The 26,645-nt window shown below is 52.2% G+C and overlaps 1 protein-coding gene across 1 annotated transcript; it reads right to left on the bottom strand.

The window, feature by feature from the left end:
- Window positions 1–2,822: 2,822 nt before the first annotated feature.
- Window positions 2,823–25,868, bottom strand: MICALL2 (MICAL like 2; the record flags this gene model as incomplete). The annotated part of the gene is made up of 17 exons (XM_084271084.1): window positions 2,823–2,920; window positions 3,008–3,054; window positions 4,057–4,171; window positions 4,332–4,405; window positions 4,753–4,843; window positions 5,427–5,550; window positions 5,937–5,992; window positions 8,642–8,788; window positions 9,294–9,409; window positions 9,724–9,799; window positions 10,625–10,800; window positions 11,277–11,990; window positions 12,384–12,505; window positions 13,032–13,189; window positions 15,631–15,772; window positions 19,417–19,465; window positions 25,726–25,868. 17 exons carry the CDS (start codon window positions 25,866–25,868, stop codon window positions 2,823–2,825), a joined length of 2,448 nt encoding a protein of 815 aa, XP_084127210.1.
- Window positions 25,869–26,645: the final 777 nt, after the last annotated feature.

The raw sequence follows: 26,645 nt of genomic DNA, 5'->3' as shown, positions 1-26,645 counted from the left end.
CCCCTCTGCCTCCTGGAGCTCTTCCTGGGGTGAGCAAAGCTGCTTGCACCAGGAGAGCAAATGAGGGTCAGGCAGGGGAATCGGCTCAGCCGAAAGCAGCCAGCTGGAAGAAAGCCCTTCCCTTTCTCCACCTTATCCACCAGCTTAGTTGGTCTGGGGCTCGTTTCAAGCCCTGGATTAGGAGTGGTGGAAATGCAAATCCTTTGAGTCCCAAATTCAAGGTAGAGGAAGGAGAAACAAGCTGGGCTGGCCTCACGTTCACAACCAGGGGCTGGCTGGGTGTGCAGGAGCTGTGAGGCTGGGCAGGTTGTATGGGGCAGACCCTGGCCATGACCAGACAGTGCTCCATCAGTATGGAGAAGAGTTTGGGTCTCTGGGCAGGATCTGTAGTGTTTCAGTCACTCTGTATCTGCTCACCTTTGGTGTAGAGATGACTGAGGTGATGCTGAAGTCAGCCTCACACCAGCCCATGACCTCCCAGCTCTTGGTGGCACCACAAGGAAGGCTGGGCCCTGGTCCCACTCCTGTCTCAGTGTGTCTCTACCCAGAGACCGCTCCAACCTTCTGACTTCACAAGGCATTTCCAAGTGAGCCTCATATCCCCTAGACCGCTGCTACCACCTCCAACAGGCCCCAGATGGGAGAAACAGCAGTGTTTTCCCTTCAAAACCTCTTCTTGGAATCAGGCAAGCACGCAGCAAGCAGATAAGGAGTGCAGTCGGCCTTCTCAGGAGAGCAAACCCTACAGCAGGTCAAGCCCCTCGCTCAGTGCCAGTGCAGGGCCCCAGGGGGTGCTGTTGGAGCACCCTGTGAGCAGCCTCCTGCACAGCCCTGCTGCCTTCGGGTTGGGGGAAGGCTGCAAGAGGGAAGGATTGGATGGGCTTGGATGGTGCTGCTATCCCCAAATCCCTACGGACTTCTTGAGACTGGAGGATCTAAGATGAAAGCCCAGCAGTAATGACAAGCCTGGGACAGCTGTAGGAGTGGGTCCCACTCATTAGGAAGGGTATTTCTCTGCTTCAGCAGAGGTGGTTTCAGCTCCCTCGCTCTCAACCAGCAGTTCCAGCACACAGGTTTAATTCCAAGGGTTTGCTGCTAACACCCAGGTCTGAAGAGGGGCCTTCCTCCCTCCCTTCATCTCTACACACTGCCCCAGGAAAGGAACTGCTTCCCAACAAGCAGACCAGGATGGCAAGGCACAGCACATCAGCACCCATGGGTCAGCACCGCTCCCCTGGCTCCACTGGCCCTCCCAGGACCTGCTGCTGGCCTGCAGGCCCTGGGCAGAGCATCCTCTCCATCACAGAATGCCAAAATCCTGCTCCCACCCACAGCTCAGGGCACTCTGGAGAGGAACTGTCACCACTCACAGCAACCAGGGCAGCGCTCACCCAGTAACCTACATCCAAACTCGGGCTGGGACTCTGGGATTTGCTCCAGCAGTTCTTTATTGTAGGAAAGCACACACAGGCACAGGGTGACCCACATCATGTACACACATGGCACACGCTGTGGGCACCGGTAAGCCCCTCGGGCACTAGGTACCTGACCGAGCCCACCCCTGCGGTGCCCAGGGCTGGCTGGCTGGGACAGAGAGTCCCACTGCCACCTCGTGGGTGAGGGACGCATCGCCTCTGCTTTGCCAGCGGGCACAGCGGGCAGCAAACCCCTCCCCTGCAAAAGCCCAGGCGCTGCTGGACACCAGGACCCGGAGGAACCCCAGAGGACCTGTCCTGGGGGAGCAGGGAGGTCACACACAGCAGAACCGGAGGCATCATCAACTGATCTGATCTTTCCTTGCCTGTCTCCATCCCTGCCCCCCAAGCTGGCAGGGAAAAGAGGATGATGACACACTGGGCAGATGCCTGGCTGTGGTCATTGGACTGAAGGAAGAGAGTAGAAAGACTCTACCAACAGCAGCCTTGAGGGTGCTGACAGACCAGAGACAGAGCCTCAGGAGTTGAAATGTTGGTCCCATGCAGAAGACTCATGGGTGAGGCAAACCCATTAACTCCCTCCTGCTCCCAGTTGGCACCAGGTTGTTAGAAGACAACTTGTTCATTTTCAGAACAGGCCACAACAAAATCTCTGCTTCACTGCGCAGTCAGAGGAATAAGGATGCTACAAATCTCCCCCACAGAGGGAATGAAGCGGTGAGCAACCCCTCATGGCTCTGAGAAACCAGCCTGCAGCAACTCCAAAAAGGAGGTGTGCAAACAGAGCACTAGTGCTGAAACCACTCTGGGCTGAGGACATCCCACCCCACCGGCAGGGAGGTGGTTCTGCTCTCTGCCTGCCCTGGCTGTAGAGCCTGCAGCTCCAGTTGCCACTGGCCTCATAAGGGGGAGGCCCTGGATCTCTTGTGGCCTAGAACACCTCCCTCTCTGCATGTCAGAGCCACAGAAAGCACAGGGAGGGAGAGCTGCCCTTTGGCAGACCAGTGGAGTGTCTGTGTCATAGCCCTGTCCCACACGAGTGGGGCACCATGGGGTGACATGCAGTGCCATTGTCCTGCTTTTGGGACTAGAGTGACACGAGGAGTGGATAAGCAAATTCAACTCTGCTCTCCTGAGCTGCCAACAAGGCCAAAGCCAGCTCTGAGCCAGAGCCAAAGAAGGAAAAGAGTCTTAAAAGTCAGTTTTCTGAGAAAGGTGTCCTCAGGTCCCACGACAGGGTCAGAAGGGATTCCTATCGTCCCTCCGGTCCGCAAACCTGCAGTCTCCGTGTCAGGGAGCAGTGGAGCCTCATCACAGTCCTGCACGACTCCAGGGACGCAGAAGTGAGGAAGGAACATCCCCTCTGGGCTGCTGGACAGGGAAACATCACTCCTGAGCTTTACCCTTATTCTTCTGCTTCCATATTTTGGACAAACGGAACTTGTTCTTCTTCTTCTCAGTCTCTGTGCTCTCCAGAGATCCATCTGTGGGAGAGGGACACACAGAGCAGGATGAGACCCACAGCCCCAGTGCCACCAGTGCCGCTCTGTAAGAGTAGAAAGGGCCCTTACCCAACCTCTGGATCATGTCTGCCAACATCTGGTCCTCTTCTTGCTCTCTGTAATGGAACAGTGTGGCATTAGAGGACTTTGCTGTTTTCCATGACAAGGTGGTAGATGCTTAAAACCATGTAAATACCACTGCTGCTTCCCCAACCAGAAGTGACCAGCCCCCACAGCACACCCAGAAGGGTGCAGGAAAGAAAATAAAAGAAAAAATAAAACTAGAGCGTTGGAGGAGTGATAGACATCAGCAAAATGCATCTGGTTCCCTTGAAAGCAAGGGCCTGGGCGGGGATTTCCAGACTGTGGGAGGCCAGCACTGCAGGGAGGCCCTTCCTCCAGCTGGCCTGTGAGTCATCAGGAGTCATTCAGGAGTTGTGAGACAACACCACACCCCAGGAGATGAATAAATGTTGAGAAACCAGTAGCCTGGGGTGCTGCAGAGGGGCTCGGACAAGGTATCTCCTCCTTGGGCCTGGGCAAGGCCAGAGCCAGAAGCCTGGGCGTTACTAGAATCCTTGAGCTGGAGACAGTGCCCTGAGATCAAGAAACAGAGGCTGCTCTCAGCAACAGGAGGCACAAATCCAGCTACTCAACACAGCAGTCTTCCTTTGGACTTGGGGAGGATCCAACTCTCAGACAGTTCTTTCACTTGCTGCAGCAGATGAACACATTCCTGGCTTCATGTGCCCAGAGTACTCCTGCAGGTCCCATGCTGCTTCCAACCTCCCTATCTCCGGCCTCTCCCTCCCTCCCTCCCTCCCTCCCTCCCTCCCTCCCCTCTGCCTTCTATGCTTCCACAGCCCTTGTCCTCAGAGCAGCATTAGCTTGAGAGAGCCCTGAACGTGGCTGTGGTCCTGATCTCAGCTTCTAACAGCTGCCAAGGATGCAATGGCAGCAGCGTTCAGGACAAGATGGTTGGTGACAGGTCACCACCCACCTCTTGTGGAGCAGAAGGCTGGATTACAGCCATTCATCCACTCCTACAGCCTGGGCAGCAGCAGAAGTACAATGGAAACCACCACTGGTGTTGGCTCTGGCCATGTGAGGGCCCTCACCTGAGCCTGTCCTCATCCAGGCACTCCACAATGTTATTCCGATCGTTGACCGTGTTCAGGTAGGACTTCAGCAGCTCCTCCTCTCGCTCCTTTTCCCTGGGGGTCTTCAGTTCCTCTGCACAAGACAAGGGAAGCCCATTTCACAGCTGCAGGTGGATACCTCGCTGCTGCGGCTCCTGCCTCCACCCTCCTCCAGCAAGTCCCTCTCACAGGCCCAAATTTTCTTACCCTCATGCTCAGGGGCCAGCAGGACTCAGTGCAGCAACAGTCCTTACCTGGCTTGCTCATGAGGTGTCGCAGCTCTGTCTCAATGTTCCACTGCTGCTCCTCCAGCTTCTGCTGTTTCATCCTGGAAGGAACCACAGAAGTGGTGAGTAATTGCCATGCCCCGGGCCTGGACCCTTCTCAGATCACCCTAAAGCCTCATCCCTGCATTGTCCATCACCTCAGCTGGGGCTGGTGGATGGGGAGAAATCTTCCTCCATTACATTTGTGAGGTTTGCCTCCCTCATCACAGACCCCAGGTGCTCAACAGCCCATCAGCTAATCCTCAGGATGCTGGCAGTTCTCCCAGAGACATCCTCAAGCCCTCCCCTTGTTCCACCAACTGGCACACTATTTTTTGGGTTGTCACCTTCCCAGTCTTTCCCTGCTTACAGTGTACAAGTAGATGGGTGAATTTCTGGTTGCACTTACTTGTACATCAGCTCCGATTCCTGCCTGAGCAGCAGCTGTTTCTCATGGATAAGTTTGAACCAATCCACCATGAGGGCATCTTCAGACTCATCTGCAGAGAAGACAAAGGGCAAGACTCCTCCAGAAGCTGCATCAGTTTGGTCTCCCTGGTCTAAACATACTTGAAGAGCCTAGGGTAACCTACACGAGCCACAGGCGACCTACAGTGGAAACAGCTCAGCTTTGGTACTCCTGGGCACGAGGGAAAGGACACAGGTCACTCCTTGCAGACTCAGGGGAACTGCTCATGGATACTCTGCCACAGGGCACCCAGCTCATCTTCCCTGTGACCAGCCCAACTCCACCATTCTCAGTGAACCCCCTGAACCCTGAGAAATTTGAGCCAGCCCTGACAGCCAGCCTGGCTTAGGATCCAAAAGGAGGATCAATAACAGCCTCCATTCCCAACACTGCCTGTTCTTCAGCCAAAACACAAGACCTTGCTCAAGCAGTAGGTTAGGAAACAGCCAGAGAGGGTTCAACATTCCCAGGGCTTTATCTATTCCAGGTGCCTCTCACAACCTGGTGTCTCACACATAGCATGAGCTCCTAGAAATGGAGCCAAGAATGCCTGGGATAGGACAGGATCTTTGCCCCATCCCACCATCCCAGAGCTGGCCCCTGGTCGTCTTTACCTCCCTCGCAGCCACGCAGCTGCTTCTCCAGTTCCACTCCTTTCAATTCCAGCTCATCCAGCTGCTTCTCGATGTCACACACTTTCTCCTGGATTTCCTCCTCAGGAAGGTAGTCAGGGTGCAGCTAGGAAAACAAATGTAAGGACAAATATAGCTCGGTGCCCTCAGACAGCCTGCTGAGGTCACGGCCCCAACAGGGATGGGAAATGACATCAGGAGCCCACTGCAGAGCCACAGCCTTCCCAGACCAAGCCAGCAGAGATGCAGAGCTGGCTGCTGGCAACAGAGCAGTGGCTACTGCAACACCACAGTGCTCTGGTACACTGACTGTGTGTGGTAAGGTAACCAGCAGTGTCTCTACCTCATCTCTGCCCCAGGGCCTTTCATCCTTTCCCTGAGAACCCAAACAAACCCTCCCAGTATGACACACCAAGCTCTATCTGGGTAAGCATTCCAGCAGGACACCCAACAACCCCAGCCTGTTCCCTTACCCCTGGTTCCCATCCATACCTTGGTTGGGGACACCACTTCAGGGCTCTGAATGCTTTTTGGAGCAGAGGGCTTAACTAGAGGGGAGGAAAAGAAAAACCAGCACAAAAAGAAACATCACAACAAATGTTAAATAACTTTGTGGTGTGGGACAATGCCTACACCACCAGAGAGCACAACATGTCCCTGCCACCCAACAAACTGCACTGCAGACACGTGTGCATTGGCACACTAGACTGAAGTGGGAGCTGTGTCTGCAGGAGACAGCACAGCCTGATTTACTCCTTATAACCCTCAGGTTATAGTGTGCTGCTTGCATCCCCAAGGCATAGACAGTCTCAGGTGTGACTCAACTCAGGGGTGACCTGGGAGCTTACACCCCAGAATTCTAACTTTCACTTTCATTTGTTATCTTGTTAAAACTCAAAAATATTTATTGTGGCAAAAGCCATCCCTTAAAAAGCTTCCAAAGGATTATACAGAAACACTGGGCTGCTATCACTGGAAACACCAAGATAGACTTAAAAATGTCCCTCTGGTGCTCTTGTATGAAGAAGTATCAGTAAATACTGATGAAACAAAGATGGTCTAGGGGACCTTAGCATAGGTCTCAGGAAACTAAGGTTCAATTCCTTCCACAAAACACTTCCTAGGTGAGAAGTCCCTTAGGCCCTGCTACACAGCATTATTTGGGCCCTGGACACCTATTAAAATCAATCCTTAAGCAATGTGTATTTGTTCCACTGTGCCTCAGCTTCCTCTGCCCAACTGTGCTGCAAGGATAACTACAGGAGAGTGTGAGGTATTCGGATACCCGAGGGGCTGGGCCAGATAATTACCACAGAGAGAGAACAGAGGCGTACGTGGATGATGTGATAAGGAAGGAAAGCTCTAAGATGAGAAGAGCAGGGCTGTAAGAAAGGCAGCAGCAGCAGCAGCACAGGCTCAGCACACCCAAGGAGAAAGGCAGGACGGACAGACTGGGGGAACCTCTTGAGAGTCTCTGGCAATCGGTGCTCAAGGACAGCTCTCCAAACACCCAGCCCTCACACTAGTGTGTTTTCTAGGAAGAGTGGAAAGAAGATGCTGGATGTGGCAATCAGCATTTTCCTCTGTGTTGCTTGGTCTCTGCCAGGGAAGTCTCCCCTCTGGATGCTGCTGGTTTGCTGCCCTGTGTGATACCTGCAAGCAGTCTGCTGCTACTGCCTGAGCAACACCTCCCTCTCCCCGCTCAGCCCTGCATCTCCAGTCTCCTTCTGAGTGACCTCTGCAGCACCTCCAACCAAGGCAGAAAGCTACACCACTGCTCAGGAGAAGCCCAAGGTCACTGGAGGAGAACAGGCAGTAAAATGACACTCTCCTGGCCAGCTCAGGGTCTGATATCCCCTGATATCCTCAGGTTCTGTCTTGACAGACCTGGGATGGGTTGGCTGCTTGCCTGCAAACTGGAAGTAGGACAGTTGGCAAGAAAACCCTGTAACCTCCTTTCTCAACAGAAAACATGACTTAGGCCAAAGAAAATGTGTGATGTGCAGAAACACTCACCATGAACAGCCCCACACAACACACAGAGGATGAAGGGCAGGAATGGTAGCTGAATCCTGAAGTCAAAGACCTACCCCAGGTCTTTGCAGGAAGCCTGTCCTTCACCCACAGGCTGCAGAGAGAACAGCCTTTCAGGTGGCAGACTTGCACACACGTGAAAAGTGGGGGGAGGCTACTGGGAAAGTTGCCCATAGCAGGCACTCCCCAACTGCAGTCACTAAGCTTTAGAATGACAGATGTAAAACCAGCCTCCCTTATCTCAACAGCTCACTGCCTGGGACAGAGGGAATGCTGAGTCTGAGAAAAAAGGAGATGCAGAGTTTTGGGAAAAGGATGGCAGCAGAGGCATGCTACAGATTTAAAATAGACAAGATAGCTGGAGTTTAAATGCTTTGTAGGTGTCAAGGTGCAGGGTAAGGACTATGCTAGAACTAAAGTGTGAGGCCACCGAGCCATGGGCAGCCATCCTGCCTGCCCTGAGACAAACACCAGAGTAAGGGCTGGGCCCTGCTGTGAGGACCTTCTAGTCCAAACAGATAAGACAGAGACAGATGGGGTAAGGAAAGAGGAAAGCAAACAAGCCAAACAAACAGGACAGTGCCAAACATCGGGTTAGTTCTAGGAAATTTCATCTGCATTGTGGTGGGCTATGCAGGAGCAAGGACACCTGGGCAAAGGAGGAGAGGGACACAGTAAAGCTGTGATTGAACACAGGAGTCAGGAACTGGATTAAGGGACAAAGTGGTCAGAACTTCCATGAAAGTCCAAAAAGCAGCAGCCTTGGCTGCAGTCACTGTGGGTCTCACCAGCTGGAGTCTCTCACTGACAGTTCTCTGCATTCCTTTCGTTTCCCAAAGCCACTCAACTGGGACATCAACTAGATGCCAATTCCCTGGATGAGGAGATGGTTCTCTTCATAGCTTGGAGACTGAAGAATGACAGGGCAGCGACCTTGACAAATCCCCATTTTAATTTCTTCCCTTCCCCCTGAATTCTCTGGCCTGGCTGGTCACTGCTTAGGTCCAGCTGGCTAATAAAAACTAATGACACAGATCTTTCCCCCATGACAACAGCCACAGGCTGAGCAAGGAAAACTTGGGGACACGTCTCCTGTACTGACCACTCTGGCTGTCCCTGACAGTGCAGAGAGAGTGCCTGTAAGCAGGCACAAGAGGCCTTACATGTGGTAGTGCTTTTCTTCAGCTGGTTGCCCTCTTCCTCCTTCTTGACAGAACCCCCATGATCTTCCCAGCTTTGCTTTGAACTCTGACAGCTCTTGATAAGATCTGAGCTGGGGATCAACTTCTTCTTGAATCCACCAGATGAAGCTGGATTAAGAGGCAGACAGGTTTTGGGGTAAGAAATTTGAACAGGCATCTCCAAAATCCCTTTATTGCCCAGCATCTCTGGCACTTACCACCAGCCACCTTCATTTCTAGTCCTACTTCTCTCTTGCTGATAGCAAGCCCAAAGGAAACAGGGAGGACCCACTGATTACACAGCCAGAGTATGAGACAAGGGTAAAGGAGAAGAATTAATGGTGATGAACTATCACCAAGATTCCTCATCACTACACATTTATGCAAGAGAATGCAAGGGGAATCTTGCCAGCTGTCTTGCAGAAGGGCACCCTGTGAAGACTGAGTCCCTCTCCTTGGGGAAGAATGGCCCTCCAAATGAAGGCACCACAGGGCCAAAGCAGGAGCAGAGAGCAAACATCCCTGGAAGCAAGGTGTAATCTCCACCAGTGTATCCCTTACATGTGCCCTGCAGTGCTACTGCCTGTCCCCTGCCTGACCAGCAATACGATGGCAAAGCTTACATCCTCCATACCAGAGTCCTGCTTTGCTGATGGGACAACTAATGGACTTGGCTTTGTCTCCTTGTGTGCTGGGCTCCCTGTTCCCACCTGGGAGTTATCAGTAGGTTTCTTAGAGCCACCTTGGTCTCTGCAAAGAAGAAAGACAAAGGTAGGAAACCATCCCTCTTGCAGAATGGGTCACAGAAGTGTTCTGGACATCCTGGGCTGTACCTCCACCCGGGATGCTCACACTTTTTGATCAGAGTCCAACGTTTTGAAACACACTTTCCCTCCCCAGAAATGAAAGCCTTTGCCTATCCTATCACACTGGTGAAAACTGAAGCATTAAAACAGGAGGTCTTCTCTCCTGTGGGCACACAGACCTGCAGCAACACACAGAGCTGCAAACACCAACATCCCCATTTGCTTGTCACAGAGCCCCATCAACTCCAAGACACTCACTTGCTGGCTACAGGCTTCAACAGAGATCTCCACTCTGCTGGACTCTCAGACTTGTCTTCACCAACAGTGACGTTTCCTAAAGGGACAGAGCAAGGTGGGATCAGATCCAGTAAAAAGAAACAACCCAGATTTCTGTCTCAGGAGGACCTTGGGAGGTAAGTCCTGCACTGGGGTAGATACTTTGATGTTACTGCAGCAAACCAGCACCACTTCAACATGGATTCACATACAAGAGGTAGTAAATTTGCCCCTTTTGGCTCTATGCAGCTACAGCAACACGGCCACGGTGCAAATGAAGAGGCAAGTCTGACAGCAGCATAACACAAACAGCTCAGATCTCAGAAACAACAGCATGGGGCAGGAAGGGAAGGGAGACAAAACACCCACAAGCTCACAGCAAACTGCAGACACATACTGCTTCTGGCTCAGAAAAAGACAGGCCATCTGGATGTGGTTGAGACACTGGGTACCCCCAGAACATCATCATCCCTCAGCCCACTGCTCAGTCACCAAGGTGGGAGCATGTTTTAACTCAGACAAGGAGGCTGGGTGAGCCCCAAGTGCAATCACAAAATCATCCTGAAGTTCTGGCAAGGTCTCCCATGGGTGAAAGTCTACCCAAGTCTCTGAAATCCACCAGGATCCCAATGTTTGATGACAGCTAGTACAACTTCAAATACCAGGAGATGCTCAGAGAAAAAAAACTCACCATGCCAGAGGGAGCAACTGCACAGGGACAGAGGTGTGCTGAGCCCCAGCACTCAGAACCACCTTATGCAGTGGTTAGGACAGACAGCATAGGAGTCACTGACACATTCATTGTACTGGTCCAAGAGAAAGGTGTCGAGGCAGCATGCTGTGTCCAGGCAGAGTTGCATGGGAATCACACAGCCATCCTCACCTTTGATGCCTTTGGACTCCAGCTTGTGCACAGCATTAAGAGGTTTGCTGGCAGCCTGGCTCTTGGGCAGAGGGTCTGCAATCTTTTCCTGTTTCAGTGCTGGGCACCCTGTTTTGCTGGGCTGAGGTTTTGGAGCTGGGCTCTGCCACTGAGAACTGGTGGGAGCAAACTTGCCACTGCAAAAAAGAGCCATCTAGTGAGTCTTTTTGAAAGGGTGAACTTGGATGAGTCCCTCTGCGTGTCTTTAAATCTCAGCCACAAAAGCAGTCAGGGAAAAGGGAAGAAAAATGCAGGGATTTGTCCAAGTTATCCCAAGGATCATCTTGGGAGTAAAAAGGGAAAGAGAAGTAGTACTTACCTGCTGGACACTGGGGAGGCAGTGGAATTGAGTCCTCCTGACCTGCTGGACACTGGGGAGGCAGTGGAATTGAGTCCTCCTGACCTGCTGAACACTGGGGAGGCAGTGGAATTGAGTCCTCCTGACTTGCTGGACACTGGGGAGGCAGTGGAATTGAGTCCTCCTGACCTGCTGAACACTGGGGAGGCAGTGGAATTGAGTCCTCCTGACCTGCTGAACACTGGGGAGGCAGTGGAATTGAGTCCTCCTGACTTGCTGGACACTGGGGAGGCAGTGGAATTGAGTCCTCCTGACTTGCTGGACACCGAGGAGCCTGTGGAACTGAGTCCTCCTGATTTGCTGGACACTGGGGAGCCTGTGGAATTGAGTCCTCCTGGCCTGTTTGGAGAGGTGTTTGATCCAGCCAGAGCCTGTATAATATGGTTCCGTGCCTGATCCTTCTCAGCATTCACCGTACTGACCTCAGGAGTGGTTCTGGCAGAGACAGTTTTACCAGGGCCATGAGAAGGTGGTGCTTGTTTTTTAGTGTCAGAGGTTTTATTGCTGGAGGACTCAAAGGACTGAAAAAACTGTTCTCTGGCTTGCTGTGTTTTTGTTGTGGAGGCTGTCTGAAGAAGCCCTGATGGAGTCCCTTCATGGTGATCTGGTTTATTTCCCAGTGGGGTACCTCTGCAGTCATCTGATTTATTTACAGCTGAAGAAGACCATGGAGTATTTACACTTTTGAAGCCAGAGCTTCCAAAAGATGAAACAGATGGCTTGGTTGAATTAGCAAGGCCTTCCTGGCTGGGTTTCTTCAACACCTGTTCCAGTTTCTTGGGTTCTGCTGGTTTCTGGAATGCCCTGGCAGCAGCAGGGGCTGGGGTACTCTCAGGTTTGCTCCCGGTGCTGCGGAGCCCAGAGATCTGGACACTGTCTGGCTGCTGGTGGCTGGTGCAGATGAACGTACCGGGCTCAGGCCCAGCTTTGTAGCTTCCAGGAAGAAGCATGTTCCAGCACTGCCTGCACCTGTGGATACAAAAGCCTCAGAAAACATCCTCCAGAGCACTGTGAGACCACTGACACAAAGCTGACAGCGCAGGCACAATGCCACCATCAGCACAGGGAGGGTGAGGGTACCACACTAGCAGCGAGCAGACCCTGTGTGCACGTTCCTCAGGCACCAAACCAGGAGCTGCTGATAGCATGGCCTGAGTGGGGGGAAGTGGAGATGAAAACAGACCTGTGCAAATGATTTCCCCCATGCACAGGTTAAGAGCAGGCCCAAGCTGCCTCTGCTCCACCAAAAACATCCTCCATCACCTTGAGCGCCTCACACCACCCTCCCTCACATCCCAAGGGAACCAGGCTTGCCCTCTGCAACCCAAAAGCCCATGCCCCCCTCCCTTTGGTGAGCTGTACCTGAAGCAGTTCCTGTGATAGAGCTTCCCATCAACCAGGTACCGCTGCACCAGGTGCACGTGGTTCCCACAGACCCCACAGCTGCTGCTGGGGACATTCCCACTCTCTGCCAGGACCTTCTTCTGTGGGGAGAAACAGGGGGGTGAGCAGACAGTGCTGTGGCCCTGTGTACAGCTAGCAACCTCTCAGGTGAACATTCAACATGCACAGCCACTTGGTTAGGACAGAGAAGGGATATCCAGAAAACTCCTGCTCCCAATAACCCCTTAGTCATAGAAAGCTCTCAGGAGAATAGAGTAAGGGGAACTTGATCCCCCAAAGCCAGAGGAGCAGGGTGTTTTGTCTGCTGGTGAGAAACCAGAGTTCAAAGGTGTATGATTTGAATTACCTGGGAAAGGTCCTTACCCTGGTGCGAGAGAAGCTTCACTTCTCCCACACTGGTTTTGTCTCTACTCTGCTTTGAAACAGTTTCCAAGAATTTCATCAATGTTTTCTAGCAAAAATACTACATTCTGTTAAAAATACCCATCCCCAAGATCTAGAAACAGCACAGCCACATCCTAAGACACCCATGTCCTATTCTCCACTAGATAAATCCCAGCTGAACAGATTTAAGGGCTAAAGAACACCCCAAAACATCTTTCTTACTGTGACTGGGGAGGTTTCTTTCGGCTTAGCTCTGGCTGGTAGGGCAGCAGGAGGCAGTTTTGGTGGCACTGGCTTAGGAGGCTCTGAAACAGCTTTCTTCCCAACAGGCTGCTCCTGAGGTTCGGAGGAAGGACGCTTGATGCCTGCCATACCTCCAACTAGAAGAAAGAAGAAGGGAAGATTTTAAGGTAACATAAGGAAACCCATGAGGCTCAGAAGTCATTTACAGCATAGGAAGATCCAGAGGTGCCTGATGGATACCAATCAAAGCAAATGAGGGGACATTGGGCTTCCTTCCCAAGCAGTTCTGTAGTGAAGTGAGGGGCAAGAGTTGACATGTGAATTTTATCAACATAAGCTGGTATCATCTGGTAGCTGAAACCAGTAACTCTTTTTTCTTCCCAGGGAACTCCAGGGAGGGGAATTAAAAAGTAGCAAACCACAAAACTCTGTCAATCAGTGGTGTGAACAAGACCTTGGGTTTATACCTGGCCTATTCAAGTTGCTGTGCTCCAAAATTCCTACACACCCTGAACCATCACTGCTGTGGTTGTCCACCCCACTTCCCAGCTGGAACCCTCACTGAGCAAACAGGAGTGCAGAAATGACCACTAAAAATGGGTAATTACATGACAGACACTTGGAGGTGCCATGATGGTGCAGAAACCAAAAGGACTTGCTACAAGAAGCCTGCAAATGCCCAATCCTCTTTTCTTTGTGGATGAAAGAGTAACCTGCATTCACAAGAGGAGAAAAGAGAATCCCCAACAGGCTTCAGCCAAGGGAAGAATGATGCCCCACACCCTGGGGAGCACAGGGAGACTTCCCTGGGCAATAAGGCTTCATGTACAATTTTTACAGAGAAGACATCCCCCCATCTGTCACACAGGGATGTTATTTTTGTGCCACTTCCTATTCTGAATGAGCTGTCCCTATGTTCTTTGTGGGATATCTGAACCACAGATTCACTTTAAGGCAACCGGTTAAACACCCACCCGTCTGAAAAGAGATTATACCCTTTTTGATACAGCACAGGAGTCTGGCCAGGGTGCAGGGAGTAGAGAGGGAGCCTGGTTCCCAGCAGTCTTCTCTCAAGATAGCTGGTTATCCAAATAAACAGCCAGAGCTCTTTCCCTGGAACAACCAAGGGGGCAGCTCCAGTCTGAAGCGTTGGCTGGCTTGGCTGTCACCACCCCAGCCAATGGTTTAGACTGAAGCTGCCCCCCTTGCTTCCCACTTGGGCCATTTATTGAGTTCCCCAAGGCCAGCACAGAGAAGGGTGGCTTCTCCTCCACTCTAATACCTGACCTCAATAAAACATCAGCCATGGGCCCTCTCTGGCCTCCAGCATCCTGCTTATTTCATGGTCCTGCTGGAGCCCTGTGCAAAGGGCATGACAATGGAATTAGGGGTTTGCTTGGTGTCAGAGGGCACATTCCTGGCTGGGCTCATTTTCAGACAAGCACATTCACCCCAGCAACAGGAATGCAATTGGAGAGTTTTGTGGGACACTAGAGAGTATAAAAATGTGCTGTGCTTGATGACGTGGTAGGCAAGATGCTGGGAGGGGGGAGGAGGGAGGGGGTGAAGACCCCCAACTGACCCGGATTCTCACCACTTGGCACAAACACGATGGGATTTGTTTGACTTGAATTAGAATGGGTTTAAAACAAGAATAAAATAAAGAAAAAAATTAAAGGAGGTGGGGGGAGGGAAGAGTTTGTAGAGGGAGAGAAAAATCACACCAAAACATATAAAGAGGTAGAGAAGGGGGCAGAGTTTAGCCATTAAAGGCAGCTCTCTGAGTGAACTGTAGTTTATTTCCAAGATGTAGGACATTTTCAATACATATCTGTCTTCTCCATCTAGATTCATCTTAACCAGTTAAGTCATTCACGTCCCACTTTCTAAAGTTTCCTCTGGAGGAACCTCTGGAATTGGTTTATTGTATTATTTCATTTTGTATGAGCTTAAAGCCAAATATAAACCAGGTCTACACTAACACTCCTATGAGCCCAGATAAACTCTCCACTATGTGAATTTAATGCCTTGGCAGCTCTGTGGCCTGTTTTATGTTTGAAAGAATTGCCATCACAATCATGTCAGTTAAAGGGGTCATTTTCTTCTCTTTCCCTGTATTGGTACTACTGTGCTTTACCAGCCCCACCACGGATGCTGTCACACTGGCACAGCCTCTCAGACAAGCTCAGCCTTGTTAGACTCCGTGTTCTCACCAGCCCTCCAGCATGGCAAGGACAGGAGCAGGGATGGAGGTGCTTGAGAAAGGAAAGCTGAGGTGGGGACCACAGAGGAGGACTTTCACTCCTCCTGTCTGGCTGAACCATAAGAAAACTTAGATTGTCTATTAAAACAAATGCCTTAAAATTTAAAGCCAAGGCACAGCCCTGTGCCCTTGCAAAAGCGCTGGTTGCTGCTTGTAGGCTGGTGTGTGAAGAGTTCAGATCCCTCATTCAAATAGTTCTGGTACCAAAAGGCCTCCATGCAGCCTGTTCTGCTTTGCCAAGCTCGTCAGGAGGCAAGGCAAAGCACAAAATTAAACCCTGATTCTTCCCACCCCTCCAGGGAACATGGTACTTACTAGGAGACCGTCCATGGAAGTAGTTATAATACTGGGAAACATAGGTGAGGATGCTCAGCCTGTCTGGTACCTTCAGAGCAACCATATCTTCTGCATCCAGCAAGGCTGGGATCCCCAGCTCCTCCTCCGCCACTCGAAATGCCTGGAGAAGGGAAGAAAGCAAAGGTGCCTTGTCCAGCTCAGACAGCACAGCTGCCCCTCCTCAGAAGCAAGAAGCTCCACTGCAAACAGCCCCACTCAAATAATAACTCTTCTGGGGAACAGCTGCACCAGTTTAACTCCTACATCGTAGGGCCGTTACAGGCACCATGGAGTCATGGCTCCCAGCCACCACGCTGAGAAATTCAGGCAGGGAGCCAAAAATCTGGCCTGGCAAGCTGGCCCTAGCTCAGTGCACAGGAACTCACCTGGGCTTCCCCTGCTCTTCCTCAGCCTGCCTCCATCAGGATAAGCACAGCTGCGGAGAGAGGCCTGGCAGAAGGGGATGTGTCAGTCCAGGCTGGCAGACTCGCTTCCAGGCTTCCAGCCCAACCTGGAGCGCTCCCCAATTAACGGGGAGGGGGGGAGCTGGTAGGTGTTTGCAGGCAGCTTTCTATCTCTGAGTGCTGCACAAATGTTAAGGCTCCCTGCCTACTGCCTGCTCTTTCCCAGCTCAAAAAAGGGGGCTGCAGGAGGGGGGAGCAATCTCTCCCAGACTAGAGAGGAGGAAGAGAGGAATAATGCAGATGAATTCCTGACACCTAGCTCCCTTTCTGCTTAACCATTTCCATGCTGCCTAACATGTATTTGGGGCAAATATTCCTCTTTGCAGTGCCCTCTGCTTTGAAACTGCAGGATCAGAGTCAGATAAAGGAGGTACAAGCTGTTTTATTTGTCTCTGAATGAGCCTTTATGAGAAGCCAAATAAAAAATGCAACATCCACAAAGCAACTTTGTCATTGCTCAACTCAGCATAGGGCCTTTCTCCAGACCTCTTCCTTCCTGGCTTATAGGAAAAAAATCTTTTCCTTCCCCCTTTGGAGCATCCCCTTTGAAACACAGTAAAGAAAACAGCACTTGCAGAACCAGAGGCACAAGGAAGGCTACTGCTGAAGCCCACAGTGAAAGGGTTAAAGAAATACTTGAACAAATTAAACCCCTCCGCATCTGACCTCTGGCACAGCCACACAACAGTGTTGGTGAACACGCCAACTATTCCTACTTAGAAGAAACAAACAGCCATTATTTTTTAGTGAGATAATTACCATTTTTTTCCATTGGGTATCCCAGTAAAAATGTAACTGAGCTGACATGAAGCACGACTTCAGTCAGCTACCTCCGGCGAGTGGCCCCGGCTGCCAGCCCAGCCTGGCACTCCTCCTTGTCTGTAACCTGGGACTTAATACATTCTCTGGAGTGCTCCCCATTGCACTGGCTGCACAACTGGTCTGACCAGTGGGGTTTTCTTGCTGGGCATTCCCAGTGTGCAGTGTAGCAGGAATGAAGGTCGTGTCACCTCCTGCTAGATGCTGCCATAGGTGAGACCAGCGCAACAGGCATGGAGTGAGTGAGAGGGGCTGTCTGGGCCACAAAGAGGAGGATGCTTAAGGCCAGGTTGCATGGGGCCCTGGGCAACCTTGTGTAGATCCAGGCCTGGAGGTTGGTGGCCCTGCCTGTGGCAGGGGGGGTGGAGCTCTGTGATCCTTGGGGTCCCTTCCAACCCAGACCAGTCTATGATTCTGTGATGCTCTATGGACACAGATGGTTTGGCCAGAAGCAGGAGAGCAATGCAGAGACCAGCATTAGGATGTAGTGTCCCCTGTGCCTAGGGCATCCTTATGTTCCCAGGAACTGCTCCTGCCTGGAGATCCAACAAGACCACCACCTAACACGGCCCAGCTTGCCCTTCTCCTCTACCAGCCTGCCCAGGCTGGCTTTTAAAGCACCAATATGTTATTCCTGTATAACATTTTCCATCAGTGCAGCTCCAAGTGCTTTACAAAGGAGGGAAGTGCCACTGCTCATATTTTGCATACAGGGGGCAGGGTGATACGCTTGAGGTGATCTGGACCAGCGAGGATCATCTCCCACACAGGCCACCACAGGCTCTCATCACCATGCTGCCATCCCTTAGCCCTGACCTGGATCTAAGGCCTCTAGAAACTTTAATCCCTCTTCATTTATTTTCAAAATTTTAAGCAAAAAAAAAAAAAAGCCACCAACTGAAATTTTCCTAGGGTTTGGGGTTGCTTTGTTTGGCACTTGAGAAATGACACATTTTTCCTCAGCAGAAGACCTTATATGGCAAACTGCAGTCTGGACAAGACATTTTTAGTTGAATAATATATCTCCTGAAAAGAAGTTATTGAACAGGGAGACATCAAGGAGGAACAATAGCTGAGGAACAGTGCTAGGGAGAAATGAGACCCACTCGTATCCCAAGGGCAGCCAGAGGAAGAAAGCGTAGGAGTGAGGATGGAGAGCAGTCTGAGGGGGAATGCCAGCCCAGGAGCTCACAGGGTGGAGGGGTCAACCCCACCAACAGCACAGCCAAAGCAGCAGCAGGATACCAGCAGTGAAAGGGCAACACAGACCAGTCATCCTACAGCAGGTGGAGTAAGGAAAAGAAAGCAAAAAAAGGCCATAGAAGAAATGGAGGGGAGCTGGGGGAACAGGGGCTGCAACAAAGGAAGGGAACAACTCTCTTTATGGGAGGCACAAAGAAGCTTTTCATTAATAAAAGCAACGGAGGCGGCTCAGGCAGCTCATTTCTCAGAGGAAAACAAAGCCACCAGCCAAGCAGACACCAACAGCCGCTGGGAAAGGAGCAGCACTCAGGCTGGGATGACCATCCATGGCAAAGAGGCCCTGATGCCCACCAAATCCCAAACCTGAGGGGCAAAACCACACGGTCTGAACCTCACCTAGGAGTGGAGCATGCAGGGCTGAACCCCCAGAGTGTGAGTAACTGCTCACATACTGCAGACGCAGCCTGGGGATAGGGGGGGTCCATCACAGGGGAAGGAAGGGGAGAGAGGAGGTGAGTTTAGCTCTCCCAGAGGCAAGGACCACCTCAGACAGCTCACAGTGTCAGAAGATGTCATTCCTCCAGTCCAGACATGAGCAAGCTGCCATGGTTCATTCACACCCCCAGCTCCTGCCAAGCAGCCATGATGCTGTGTGGAGAGAAGCCAAGGGAAGAGAAGCAGTTTAATCCACTGCCAGTCTCTTTGCATGGGAGAGAGGGAGGAAAAAAATCCTTCCTTGGAGCACTAAGCCCATGGTTGGATCCAGTGCAGGAGGGGGTTGGCCTGCACAACTAATTCTTTCTTCATGGACAGAACAAGAGAAACTCAAATCCCACCCTGGAGTGAAGTGTCCAGGCAGGATAAAATTTAGGGATGTCTCCACCTTCTAGCAGCCTTTAACCCCTGCACCAAGAACGAGCAGAAGTGGGGGGACACTCCCTACTTTTCCCTTCTCACACCAGCTACCTCCAAGCTCCTGCTCCAGCCTCAGCAGCATCATGTACTCAGCATGTCCATGTTCCTCACCTCCAGCATCTCTGAGTTCCTGCTGCCACAGGACACACTGGGCAGAAGCATCACTGTGCAGCCAGTGAATAAGTGTGAGCAGTCTAAGGGTGCTCTGAAGCAGCCAGCAAGCCTGGACACTGCCATTCAAACCAGAAGGTTGGACACATGCAGAGTAACAGCAGAGTCAGCACACTGCATCTGCATTGTTTCTGTTGCTAAACCACATAAGCAAAGCACCAGGACCAAGAGTAGAGCATTAAAAGTGACTTACCAGTTTGTTATTCTCATACACATTTTCTTTACTGAGGGAGTTGAAGTTTCTGAAACATAGAAAGAAGAAAAAAATCTCAGGTTGGTGCTGTAGAGCAAACTGCTTCACTTCCATCTTCTCAAACCTCTCTGAGCCTCACTAGCTTCGGGGGACAGAGCACCTCCTCCCACCCTGCCTTCTCAGAGACACTCCACGGGGAGCAGGGTGGCAGATCCTGTCCAAGACAGTCACAGAAGCGCTGCACCTCCTGGGGCAGAGATATCCAGGAGGCCCAGCAGGCACAGCCATCTGCCCACAGGCAGCACAACACATTTTTGGCACATCTACCCTTGCAGGGCTGACTCCCACAGCCTCCCACGGGCAGGATGTGCTAATGCCAAAGCAGCCCATGCAGATTCAGGAGTTTTGTTGAGACAGCCAGCAGCAGCCTCTAACACATGGGGTGGGCTTTTTCCCCCCCAAAAAGAGCCTTGCTCCTCTACCACCTCCAAAGATACATCAACACCTGCCAGACAGATTTGCAACATTCTCTCCCTGGAAGTAGCTTCCAAACAGCCACATCCAAGTTTTGCTCCTGTCTTGCAAGTTGTGTCCACACAGAGAGACATCAGCTCCAAGGAGGTGTGGATACCTCAGATGCTGCATGTATCCCACCCATATCCCCTGACCTCAGAAGCTCCTGGTTCCATCAGCACACAAGTTCTGGTTTCTCTTTTCTTCTCTGGCAGAGCTCCACAAGAACCAGCACCAGGAATCTGCCCTGGAAACACCTTTCCCCACAACACAATCCTGCAGCTGATAATACCAAAGTTGCCTGTAGAAATCTTATCCTCCTTTCTCTAGGGCTGTCACCTTTGATTTGTAATCATGTCCAATAACCGAAAAGGAAGAGACAATTACTGCTTGCAGCAACAAGCCAAAGTCAACAATCCTTCTTCCTTTCTGCTGTCCCTGGACATTCGCCTCCCTCTTCCCAGATCTGCTCTCCCTCCCCCATCTCTGGTCCAACCCAGATGCCACCTCTCTCTGCACTGTGCTGGGACCTCAGAAACCTGGCAGGATGGGCAAGAAAGCACAGGGAAGAGGGAGTTTGTGCTACTGGAAGTAGAGCTGCAACAGCGTGCTTTCCCACCCATGGCACAGCATGTCCCCTGCTTAGGAAGCACTTGCCTTCAGGGCTGTTTAAAACTATCACTTTGGCTTCCCAGTTCAAACTAACTCTTTATTCCCAGTTTAAACTAACTGGGAACCCAAAGCCGACTGTTGGCCAGCAGCCCTGCTCCCCAGCACTGCTGCCTTCTGCCCAGACCTGCAGGCAGGGTCATTTTCTTTCTGATAACCCAGTTTCACTTTACAATCCTTGTAAGCTGCTGGCAGGGAGCTAAGGAAAAGGCTGATACCAGAGAGCAAATTCTCACTGATAGAGAGAAAAGGCTACAGCACCAACTTTGTAGCACCTCTGTAAGCAAGGTGGGGCTACCCCTGTTAGGTTGGTGGGTCCCTCCCCTCAGAAGGGAGCCAGGATAACCCTGTGAAAGCCAAGGCACAGCTGACTGAAGAGACCTATTCATGAGGCAACACACAGGATCTGTGTCACAGCGGGGGAGCTTTTTCCATGACTTGTAACAAGGAGCAAGCCAGGTCCTTTGTCTGCTTAGTAGAGAGAGTGGAGCATTACATTATAAAGAAGAGAGGCATCTTCAAGCAGGTTTGTCCATCCTGCTGCAGCCTACGCCTCCTCCCTGCTTCCCAAATCTGGTATTGCTACATGGGATAACAGATAAGACCCAAGGGTCACACTCCCCCCCAAAGAAGCACGTAAAGACAAGGCACATCCCATCTCTTTCCTGTGCAAAATGAAAGGGAGTTGCAGAGGGTTTTCTCCCAAGCAGTGCTCCTGCCTGGAGATTTCCCTTCCCTGAGACAATGGATTAAAAAAGAGCAACAAAAATAATCACAAGACAAAAAAAGTTTCAGTGAAACAATAGCTCCAATCAGCCTATTTTGTGTCAGGCAAGAAAATCAGAGCCTGCTGAAAGAGGCGACTGCAGCTCTCTGCCTCACTCCCAGTTCTGCTCCCCAGTAAAGCCTCTGCAGCTGGAACATCCTAGATGCTGGAGAATACCTGCAAGAGCAAAGGGAGCTCCAGCTTCCCCATCATTCTGACACATGAAGTGCCAGAGTTACCTACTTCTTGTCCTTCAGTGCCTTTGGCTCCCATGCTGAACGCTGTCTGCGATGGTAGCGTGTGTGCAGCCTCCCACTGCACAGCATGTGAGAGAGACCTGGAAAATCTGAATCTCTGGTGATGAACGTCTGAAATGCCTTTGTGTTCCCCAAAAGAGAGGGCAAACAACCAGGTTAGTCATTTCCAGAGCCTCCTGCCCTCCCAGCATCACTCCTTCCCCAGCTTGTCAAGCAAACTGCTTACACATAATATTTCTTTTGGAAATTCATCTTGCTGGTGCATCTTCTATCTTGGAATATCAAAGCTCTCTGGGCCAACACAATCCTAAGAAAGCAAAGCTAATACAAATAGAGAAGTAGGAGTTCTCCACTGAGGAAACACAGGCAACTGAATTAATTGGAAGAGGTGAGAAATATAGATCTGACCCGAGAGGGCAGCCAGAGTTGGAAACAAATCAGAGTGGAGTTCACTAGCACAGGAATAGGAGAGAAGCTTTCAGCTCCCAAAAAAACCCCTTCTCTTAGCAAAAAGCAGCCGGGCATTTCTCATGCCCACAAATCCCCGTGACCACCCACTGCTCCAGCTGCACAGACCCAGTGCTTGCAAAGCATGCAAGAGATCTTTGCAAGCCCATGTGCTTCCCTAGGAGGAATAGCTGCTGCTGCTGGAAGCACTACCTTGGTTGGAAACTTTATCTCAGAGCAGGCTGAGAAAAAAAAAAGTCCCAGAGCTGGGATGGCCTCGAAAAACTTCTGCCTCTCAGCACTGTTGTACTACTATCTCTAGTGATAATAAGATATGTACAGTCAAAAGGATCACTGAGAAAGCAAAGCACCCTCTGCCAGCTTGCAGCCCTTGAACTGAGGGGTCAAATCCCACGTGCTATGTGGAAGGCAAGGACCTGTCAGCTGTGCTCTTTCTGGAGGTGCAAAAAACCTGGGGAGGGGACAGGGCTGGGAAGATGTCCCCCATACATTTATCCTCCTCCCAGCAAAGCCTGCTCTGGTCTTGCTGGCAAGCTGCAGCATGCTGTGGGGGTGACTAACAGAACACGAGACCCCCTGACCCCAAAACCATCCTCCCCTCGCCTACGCCTGTCACACAAACCACAACCCTGCAGAGGCCAAGCAGGCAGCAGCTCTGCTTCGCCCCAGAAGGCTGTGGGGAACCCATCCTCAGCACAGCCAGGGCCCTCTGGGTCCGTATCAGCAACTTGTGGCCCTATCCTGCCCCACTGAGCTGACAGCAGCCCAGGGAACACTGCTGGAGGAACTGGTGCTCCACCAGCAAAGGGGATTTCACAACCAGGCGATTCCCAGAACCCTGAGCTAAGCGGCAGCTCGCAGCCTGGGAAAGAGCAAGGTCCTGGACAAAGAGAAGGAGCTTAATCAAAACCTTTCCTCGACATCTGGCATTAATATCCAAGCAAGTGTGTGCAGCTCCCCTGCTCCTTCTGACTGACTTATCAGGCCAAGGCCACTCAAACTGTGGCCACAGCTTGCAGAGCCATCGCCATCACACGCGGCAGCCGCAGACCTCAGGCTCCCACCATGGCACCGTGAGGCTTGAGGAGCCTCGGGGCTCTGCAGTCATCCCAAAAAATGGGCTGGGACCCGCCTGATGCAGTGTGTGTGTGCCTGGCTGGGGGCTGGCTACGAAGCACACTTCAGCTGGGACAAGAGAAAGGCATTTCCATGGCAATGCAGCCTTCGTCTCCGCTCCCCCAGAGCATCTTTGGGTGAGTGGGAAACGCGTTTCTAATTTTGCACAGCCTGCTCTGCTCCCTGATAACACACAAACCGACACCGACCAAGACAAGTGATCAGATTTTCCATGCTTTCCAGCAAGGAAACAGGAAGGAGGGAGAGATCCACACCAGCCTGTCCTCTGACCTATGTACCCCACAAGAGAAGCCTGTGGTTAAGGCCAATGTTTCGTAATTGCTTCAAGTTTTCCTGGGAATTTCTCAAGCTGCTGCGAGGAGAAATCCCCTGCACTCCTCAGCCCAAGAATGTCGTTTGTGTAAACCAAGATGGAAAACATACAGTTGCAAAACTCTGATGCCGTGACTGAATCATGTTCTGCAAGCGATTTACAGAGAAGAGCTGCTGCAAACACACCGAGTGCTCCAAACCCCAGTTATCTTCCCCTAGTTTTATTTTCAGTGTGATGCTTTTAACCTTCAGCTAAGATCTTCGCTATAAGAAAGGGGAGGAACTTGGGATAAAACCCTTCAAGTCCCCGGGGGAAGCAGGAGTCAGAGCCACACGTGCGCCCAGCTGCATGTCTCTGCCCCACCAACACTCAGAGAAGCTTTTACAGACTCGTGGGGCATTTGTGCAATATTCAGCCCCAAGATCTGACATAAAACTCCCAGCAGCCCTGGCCACCTACCACTCGAAAGCTGTTTCCTTCCCGCAGGACTTCGCCCAGCCCAGGATACACCTGGTGCCTTCCTACATTGCACCACTGATACGCCGATGAGGAAAGTCACTGATAAAAGCTGCTCTTACTCTAACCTTCAGGCAGTCTTTGCTGAGCTGGTGCAAGTCAGAAGGAGCTTTTGTAAGGTCCTGAGTAAAGTCAGGCAGAGTTTCCACCGTAAGAGAAAATGAATGGGGACAGCGAGATGCCACAAGGAACTTTCTCCCTCTTCAGCAGAAAAGTGTTTATTTAAGGTGTTGACCCACAACCCTTGATGCAGAGTTCAAGAACAACAACCCACTAGACAGTGGGTCAACAGTGTTACTCCAGCTCTCAAGTCGCTGAGCTGCTGTTTACAGCCATGCCCCGGACAGCCCAGCTGCTTCCTGGCTGGCTCTGTAGTCACGGTCCCTCCACGAGCACCTCCTGGTCACGTCAGCCTTTTGCCCTGGTATTTTGTATTTTTGGGACTGTGAGTCAAAGGAAGGAAAGGAAAGGAAGTATGTGGAGTCACATGGATGTGACAACAGGTCAGGAAGCCATTCACGGCAACACCATGGTGACTGCCCAAGCATGGAGGACTACAGAGAAAGAAAGTGTACCTGAAGCTCCTGCACTAACCTCCTGCTGCTCAGGCTTGGTCCTGCCTCTCCCAAGCTTCAAAACAACAGAGAGCACAAGTGGAGATCTTTCTCCTTGGGCTTCCACCAGAAGCAAGACACTTGTAAGCGAGATCTCTGCACACAAACCCAAGTGGCACACTGTCCTGGGAGCAGGAGGAAAAAGGCAGAACTCAATGAACCGGAGAAAAACCACAGCACAGAAAACCCAACCTGGTCCTCTCCCAGCTGGACACGTCTGACTGGAAGAAACCCAAACGCTTAAATCAATACTCTTGGGCAATCTTTGCACTGCTTCCTTGACCTCCCCCTTAACCCCTCTACCTCAAAGTCCAAACAATCCAGAAATAAATGAAAAAACCCAAACACCAACAACCTGGAAAGTAGGATCTACATCTGCTTTAAGCAATTCACATACCCAGACATTAACAATTGGGCAGGGATGGGTCAAAACACACAGGGCACCAGCAATAGGACCAGCAGAGGCTGGAAAACAGTTTGCCTCCTACAGACAAAGCTCTGGATAGGAAAAATGAGTGATGCCCAAGCATGCAGTGGCTGCTGGGCCCTACCTTCCCACAGTACACTGCTTAAATAGTCCTTGCTTCCCAACTCGTGGGCAGCGGAGATGCCATGGGGCTGAGCGAGGAAAGCCCAGCCTAAGCAAACACAAACAGCAAAGAAGGAAATGCTCCCCAAAAATAGGTGCCTGGACTTGTCTGGCAATGGAAAAGGATACGTTTAAAATATTTATACTTCAGCAACAGGGAGGGGGGTAAAAGGAAGAATAGGGGGGAGGAAAGCAGATAGGCAGGAAGAGTGGAACTCCACATTCAGCGTGGGTGCCAGCCGGGTTCCTGCCCACCCACAGCATCTCCCAAAGAGGAGCTGGGGCTTCTTCGAGGGTTGTGTCTGCAGGGAAGGCGAGGGCCCGCGACAGACATAGGGCCTGGGGTCCGCAGCTCCATGGTGGGCTGACCACAGCCCAGGGAGGGCCCTCAGCCATGAGCAGAGGGTCCCAGCCCCACCGAGCTGTTGGCCCACACACCGGCCTCGACGCCCGGCAAGGGTACTCACATGAGGTCGGGGCGGTGGCGGTGGAGGATGGCACAGAAGGCGAGGCCGTCGCGGAAGGAGGTGGTCATGTTGGTGATGCTGACATCGCGGTAGCCCTCGCACTGCTGCTTGCACCACAGCTGCAGGTTCTGGATGGCCGCCATGGCCTCGACGGGCCGGGGGAGGCGGCGGCGGGCCCCGCGCTCCGAGGAGGCTCGGCAGGGCGGGAGGGAGCCCCAAGCCGCTCCGAGCCCAACCAGAGCCTGCCGGCGTGTGGCGGCCGGCCGCTGCGGGGAGGAGGCGGGGAGAAGGGCGGGGAAAGGGGCGGGCGGGCGGCGGCCCCTCAGGGCCTCCCTCCGGGGCCGAGCTCGGCGGAGCCGGGAGGGAATGGCACAGGGCGGGTGTGTCCCGGACGGGACCGGCCGCTCTGCTCTGCGTGGGCAGCTCCCGCGGGACCTCGTGTGTGTGGCCGTGGGGGGAGCGGCGGCTGCTCCCACAGCAGCCCGGCCCTCGTCACAACGTGGGGCCCAACGCGTTTGGGGGGGCAGAGGCAATGCCCTTGGTGCCCACACACACACCACCAGGTTCCATCTGTGAAGGGGCAAGCACAGGGGCGGCGTGGGGAGGAGGAGGAAGAGAAGGGAGGACGAAGGATGAAGGATGAAGCATGGCTGCCCATGGCTACCCTAGCCCACATTGGCTAGGGACGGAGGCAGCCTACCATAGGCACAGGGCCCTGGCCCCCTACACCTGCAGCCAGCTCCGCTCCCTGTCCCCCTCAGGGGAGGAAGAGTGGGGTGGCTGGAGGAGGGGGTAGGAAGGCAGCTGTCTGTGGTGGGCTTGCCCCAGTGAGGGTAACCAGGGCCAGGGCCAGCACCACGACGGCTGCGGCTCCGGCCGCCCCACGGCACACACATCAAATAACTCACCCGATCTCGAGT

This window comes from Gallinula chloropus (assembly GCF_964237585.1).
Source record: "Gallinula chloropus genome assembly, chromosome: 15".
Taxonomy (NCBI): Eukaryota; Metazoa; Chordata; class Aves; order Gruiformes; family Rallidae; genus Gallinula; species Gallinula chloropus.
The sequence above is the reverse complement of the archived record's forward strand: the minus strand, read 5'-3'. Positions and strand labels throughout refer to the sequence as shown.